This window comes from Lathyrus oleraceus, chromosome 6 (genome assembly GCF_024323335.1).
Source record: "Lathyrus oleraceus cultivar Zhongwan6 chromosome 6, CAAS_Psat_ZW6_1.0, whole genome shotgun sequence".
Lineage (NCBI taxonomy): Eukaryota > Viridiplantae > Streptophyta > Magnoliopsida > Fabales > Fabaceae > Lathyrus > Lathyrus oleraceus.
In genome coordinates, this window is record NC_066584.1 from 236,710,224 (window position 1) to 236,716,508 (window position 6,285).

A 6,285-nucleotide genomic window follows, 5' to 3' on the forward strand; every position below is an offset into this window, starting at 1 on the left:
CCTTTTTAGAACTTGTTCTTGATTGATTAAATATGATCCATGTTGAATATCAAGTTCTGTTTTGGCTTTTTGATTCCCTTTTGACCCTAGGCTTTGACCTAGTGGTTTGTTACTTACATTTGAGTTGTGATTTCAAGTTCAAGTGTGCATCTCCTTGGTGGATGTTGCTCCTCCATTTCAGCTTGATCATTTGTTGTTGTTGGCTAACATTTGCTTGTTTTGTAGGCTTTGAGAACAATTCACTTGTGTTTGCTCATTGTGCACATTGGATTTGTCTGTCTGTTTGAATATTGATTGTTGTTTGTTTGTCTGGATTTTGTACTGATTGGTTTAGCTGTTTCCACAGGTACCTAAGTTGCTTTAAGTTCATTTGAACTTTGCTTTGCATTGCTTGTGGTTGGCATACCACTGAGGTATAATTTCTTGATCTTCATGTAGTCTGGAAGACCTGTCATGTTATGTTGGCAGGCACCTGTCTGAAGCCCTCCTTAAGAGGCAATGCTTGTGGTTGTTTAATTTTGTGCCAAGCAAGTAAAGACCTCTTAAGAGGCAATTGGCAGATAAAAGGGATGTGCAATCCATCCCCTTCTATTCATTTGTGTCATTCGCTTTGCTCACACCATGTGTTGATGCATTGTGAATAAGAACCCAAGGTCTTGTTGTGTCAGTCACTTGTGGAGAAGAGTTCCTACATTCTGGACTCCCACACTTTCTATTTGGTTCATGCTCTCCCAGGCCAGGGATAAGAGCTGTGAGGTCTTACCCTCACTTCCTATTTCATCTGCTTCACCCTAACTCTCAATGTTAGGGTTAAGAGCTAAAAACACCCCATTCCAGTTGGCTTGTTTCTACAGCCTAGCCTTGTATGAGCCAATTGTTTGCATATAGTGTGTGTGCTTGCTTTATTGTGCTTGTATTTGCTTTGTTGTGCTGATTAGGCTAGCTTGCTTCCTGTGCAAGTTAGGATAGAGACCTCAACATAGGGATCGTATGCATGACAACTTCTAGGCTCGAGTCGTTGTCTCCCTAGTAGTCTGTTATCTCCCTTTGTCTCTGGTAGGTTAAAAGTTCTTTCCCTATTTAAGGGAACTACGTCGCCCTGATCCTCATACCAGATGAGGTACGTAGGCAGGAGATGAGCTGATCTCTCCGGGCGCCCTTTTTCTTTTTCAACCCTTTGTGTGTGTTGGAGTCTGACATAAGTCCAGCGATTGGCAGTTGGTTTCCTGTGTCTTGTTTGCTTGTTGGAGTCTGACATAAGTCCAGCGATTGGCAGTCGGTTTCCTGTGTGTGTGTTTGTTGGTTCGGAGTCTGATGTAAGTCCAGCGATTGGCATTCGGTTTCCATGTTTGCCTGCTTGTGTGGAGTCTGACGTAAGTCCAGCGATTGGCAGTCGGTTTCCTGTGTGGGTTTTGTTTGGCGTGCGTTAGCCGAGCTACGAGTGCTCTGATTCTTCTCCGGTCAGAGAAGATACGTATGCATAGGATGCGATATCCTAGCGAGCACGTTTCCCCTGTTCCCGTACTACGTCGACTCTGATGTCTGTGCCTGACAGACTACGTAGGCCCAGGATGCAATATCTTGCCGAGTCCCGTTTCTTCCGTCTTTTCTGTGTTTGTTTCCAGTGTGTGTGCAATCTTTGAGCAGGTTTTAGCAACCTTCCTTCTATTCTTTCTGATCGTGGATCCCGTCGAGTACGACGGATGCGTAGGGGTGCTAATATCTTCCCTTCGCATAACCAACTCCCGATCCCATCTCTCTCTGGTCGCGAGACCATTCCTTTCTAGGTTTACTTCGAGCGTTTCCTTTCCCTCCTTTGGGATAAATAACGCACGGTGGCGGCTCTGTTGTGTCTTTTCCCGCCGGTTTTTTGCGTAATGCGACAGGTGGCGACTCTGTTCAGTCCATCATTACGAGCGTGCGATCGCGCTTCGCATAGGTCATATCCCCACATTTTTTTCACGAGGTACGACAGATGGCGACTCTGCTGGGGAAAATACCCAATCCCTAAGCGAGTCAAGCCTAGTTAGGACGTTTGTATGCCTTTGTTTGATTAATTGTGTGGCTTTTCTTTATTGCTTCTTTTATCTTTATTGTTATATTATTATATTTGTTGTATATTGGTTCCACTGTGTTGGGTACATGGGTATTTGATTGCAAACCATGTGGGAAAGACTCTACACCCGAGTCTAGAGTGAAAAAACATAAGATAGGACGATGGTTGAGTAGTACGGACTCCCGAGGTGAATACTTCGTAAGAGTCAGTACGAGAACCTCAGTTAGAGTAGATCCTTTTGCAAATATTTTCGCCCGAGGTGTATACCTCGTAAGCTTCAATGTTTCAAAGGGGTCCATGACTCTAAGAACCTTTTAGAACATTGAACCTTTGGCCAACTAGAAATGATGGTTGCGTAGTATGGATTCCCGAGGTGAATACTTCGTAAGAATCGATACGAGAACCTCGCTCAGAATAGATTCTCTAGATGGAGTTGACGATCAGAAAGTATTTTCCGTAAGCGTCAAACATTCTTTTGAATCCATGACTCTGAGTACCCTGTCTAGAACCGAGTCGATGGTTGCGTAGTGCGGACTCCCGAGGTGAATACTTCGTAAGAGTCGGTACGAGAACCTCACCCAGAATAGATTCCCTTGATGGAGTTGACGACCGGAAAGTATTTCCCGTAAGCGTCAAACATTCTTGTGAATCAATGACTCAGGGGATCCTTTGTAACAAAGCCCTAGATCATACCCGGTGAGAACCCCGTTTTGGAAAGCAATCAAATTTATCCATACCTCAGACATTTGAACCCGTACCCAAAAAAGAAAAAAACATTGCATCCATCCATTCATTGCATACGCATAAAAAGCAAGACTTTTAGTTTGAACCAAGAGTTTTGCAAACAAAATGCATCCATACATGCATTCATACATTTTCAAAAAAAAGAGTCTCACTCCGCCCTTTCTTACTCCAGTTTCACGCTGAATTTTCAACACCAGTATAATACTCGCGCCAGAGCAAGACAGAGAATGGCTGAACAAGAACGAGAGAGCGCTCGAGTTAGAGCGGAACTAGACGAAATCAAGGGAGGTGTGTCCTAGATGCGAGAGATGCTGCAAGCTTTAACCTTCAGGTTTGAGATTCCACAAGCGACTGTAGTTTCAGAGACCACGGGCCCAACAGTGGAAGTCCCACCTCAGAGGACATTACCCTCAACCCTTCCTCCGTATGGGCTACCTTATGACTTCGTCCCCCGAGCGGAGGTGGTGCACGAAATGGGGCAATCTGTCCAACAAGTCGTGCCATTACCGGTTTACACTGACGCACGTCCAGTCATCCATATTGTGGTTCCACCAGCTGTCTATGCTAGGCATATTCCTCATTATGAAGATCAAAACCACATGTATCAGACTGTCGACTCAACAGTTGCTGGTGACGAAGTAAGGTTTGAGGACTTCAGGGAGGTAAAGGAGAACATGCAGCTCCTCGAGAAGAAGTTCCAAGATCTAGAAGGAGACCACGTCTTTGGATTTGCTGCCAAAGAAATGTGCCTGGTATCCGGGTTGGTGATTCCAGCAAAATTCAAAACTCCGGACTTCCACAAATACAAGGGGCATACTTGTCCAAAGAGCCATCTCATCATGTATTATCAAAAAATGGCTGCACACGTGGAAAACGACAAGCTGATGATCCATTGTTTTCAAGACAGCTTGAGTGGGGCTCCTTCCAAATGGTATCTAAGTCTGGATCAGAATAGGATCAGATGTTTCCAAGACCTGTCAGATGCATTCATAAAACACTATAAATATAACATGGACATGGCGCCTGACAGAAGACAGTTGCAGAGCATGTTCCAGCATGACAAGGAGTCCTTCAAAGAGTACGCTCAGAGATGGAGGGAGCTGGCTTCTCAGGTTGAACCACCTCTAGCTGAGAAGGAATTGGCTGAACTGTTTATCGACACGGTCCAACCTCAATTCTACGAAAAGATGGTTGGAAGTGCTTCCCTAGGATTCTCGGAGCTTGTGGCTATAGGAGCTCGCGTCGAATATGGTGTAAGAAATGGAAAACTGGAAGTTGTAGCTGGAACTTCAAACGCTAATCAAAAGAAGTTCTCTTGAGGGTTTCCTAGAAAGAAGGAAGGGGAAACAAATGTTGTGACTGTTGGTCAGGGAAGAGCTCCTCCAAGAAGGAGACCACAACAATATCCACCTCAGCAGTATGTTCAACAACCACTTCCCTATCAACAACCCATGTATCTCGTCCAGTACACCCCGCAACCATACGTAGCTGCTGTGACGCCTGCATTCAATCAACAGCCTGCTCAGGCTTATCAAGCGCCGCCAGCTTATCAACAAGCACCAGCAGCTCCTGTTTATCAACAACCGAGAGCTCCAGCGCCAAGGCAAAATGCTCAAAACCAGAATAGGAGGCAAGGGGAGAGGGCGACCTTCAATCCAATCCCAATGTCGTACACTGAGTTGTATCCCTCCCTATTGCAAAAGGGGTTGGTGGTTCCCAAACCTATGGGACCTCCACCTGACCGTCTTCCTCCATGGTACAACCCTAATGCACACTGTCGTTTCCATGAAGGTGCCCCCGGGCATGACCTAGAGGGTTGTTACACTCTAAAGCATAGGGTTCGTGAACTGATTGAAAGCAAGATCTTGTCTTTTAAGGACATGGGACCGAATGTGAAGAACAATCCTCTTCCTCCCCATGGAGATCCTGCGGTGAACGCCATTGAAGATGCATCTACTGTTGTTATGGTTGAGAAGGTGGAGGATGTTAAGACTCCTTTGGCAGCATCCCATGCCCGATTGGTGGAAGCTGGCCTGGTTAATGTTGATCATGACAACTATGAAGAGTGTGCCACACACCCGAGAGGATGTCAGGTGGTACGAGACCATATCCAAAACTTGATGGATGAAGGAGTGCTTCAAATATCCAGTGTTGTGAAGAATGAAGATGTGTTGGTAATTGAACCTTGTTTCAATTTACCTGAACCAGTTGAAATCCCATATTACAGTGGTGGAGTGGTCCCGGTAAATAGTAAGTCGTCGCCTGTTGAAATATGTATGCCCACGCCTTTTCCCTACGAGAGCACCAAGGTTGTGCCTTGGAAATATGAGATTATTGTTGTGGATAAGGTTGTTGAAGGAAGTTCAGACGTTGAGGTGACAGAAACTGTAAGTGAAGACGTCACCAATATTGCAGGGATGAGCAGAATGACCCGTAGTGGTCGAGTCTATGCGCCCGAATTCAATGTGACTCCTCAAGGGCCAAACAAGGAATCAACAGTTGTAACTCCTGCTAAAGAACCTGAAGTGGTCCAATCCGAAGATGTTGTGGAATTCTTGAAGTTAATCAAGAGAAGTGACTACAAGGTTGTGGACCAGTTGCATCAAACACCGTCTAAGATCTCTATTCTGTCTCTGCTATTGAACTCCCAAGCCCATAGGGAGGCTTTGTTGAAGGTGCTTGCTCAAGCTCATGTAACACAAAGCATAACAGTAGACCAATTTGATGGAGTAGTTGCAAATATCACAGCTTGCAATACTTTGAGCTTCAGTGGAGAGGAATTACCTGAGGATGGACAAAATCACAATCGTGCTCTCCATATCTCGGTAAAATGCAAAGATGATGCTTTGGCAAGAGTGTTGGTTGATACCGGATCTTCTCTGAATGTTATGCCAAAAAGAACACTCGCCAAGTTGTCTTATCAAGGACCAGCTATGAAGCCCAGTACCTTGGTAGTGAAAGCTTTTGATGGTTCCAGGAGAACCGTGATTGGAGAGGTGGAACTGCCCATATTGATTGGCCCTCATGTATTCCCGATTAATTTCCAAGTCATGGATATTAATCCAGCGTATAGCTGCTTACTAGGACGTCCCTGGATTCATGCTGCAGGGGCAGTCACCTCCACTTTACACCAAAAAATGAAGTTTGTGGTGGACAATCAAGTGATTATTATTTCTGGGGAGGAGGACTTTGTGGTTAGTCACCTTTCATCCTTCAGATACATTGAAGCTGATGAGGACGCTTTGGAAACTTCTTTCCAAGCTCTTGAAATAGCCAATGCCACTTTTGTGGAAATGAAGGGCCCTGTTGGGAAAGCTTGTTCATCTTTCGCTTCTCTGAAAAGCGCAAAGTCTAGCATTGAAGGAGGAAACCCTGAAGGTTGGGGTCAGCTTATTGATATTCGTGAGAAGCATGATCGCTTTGGTCTGGGATATGTGCCTTCCGCTGCGAAAGGAGCCCGAGTCCCTACAAAGGACAACACCCAA

General features: G+C 45.3%; 1 protein-coding gene across 1 annotated transcript; it reads left to right on the forward strand.

Annotated features, from left to right (window-relative positions):
* The first annotated feature begins 4,251 nt into the window (after positions 1–4,251).
* On the forward strand, positions 4,252–5,884 carry LOC127094938 (uncharacterized). The gene is made up of 2 exons (XM_051033695.1): positions 4,252–5,751; positions 5,867–5,884. Exons 1-2 carry the CDS (start codon positions 4,252–4,254, stop codon positions 5,882–5,884), a joined length of 1,518 nt encoding a protein of 505 aa, XP_050889652.1.
* The last annotated feature ends 401 nt before the right edge of the window (positions 5,885–6,285 follow it).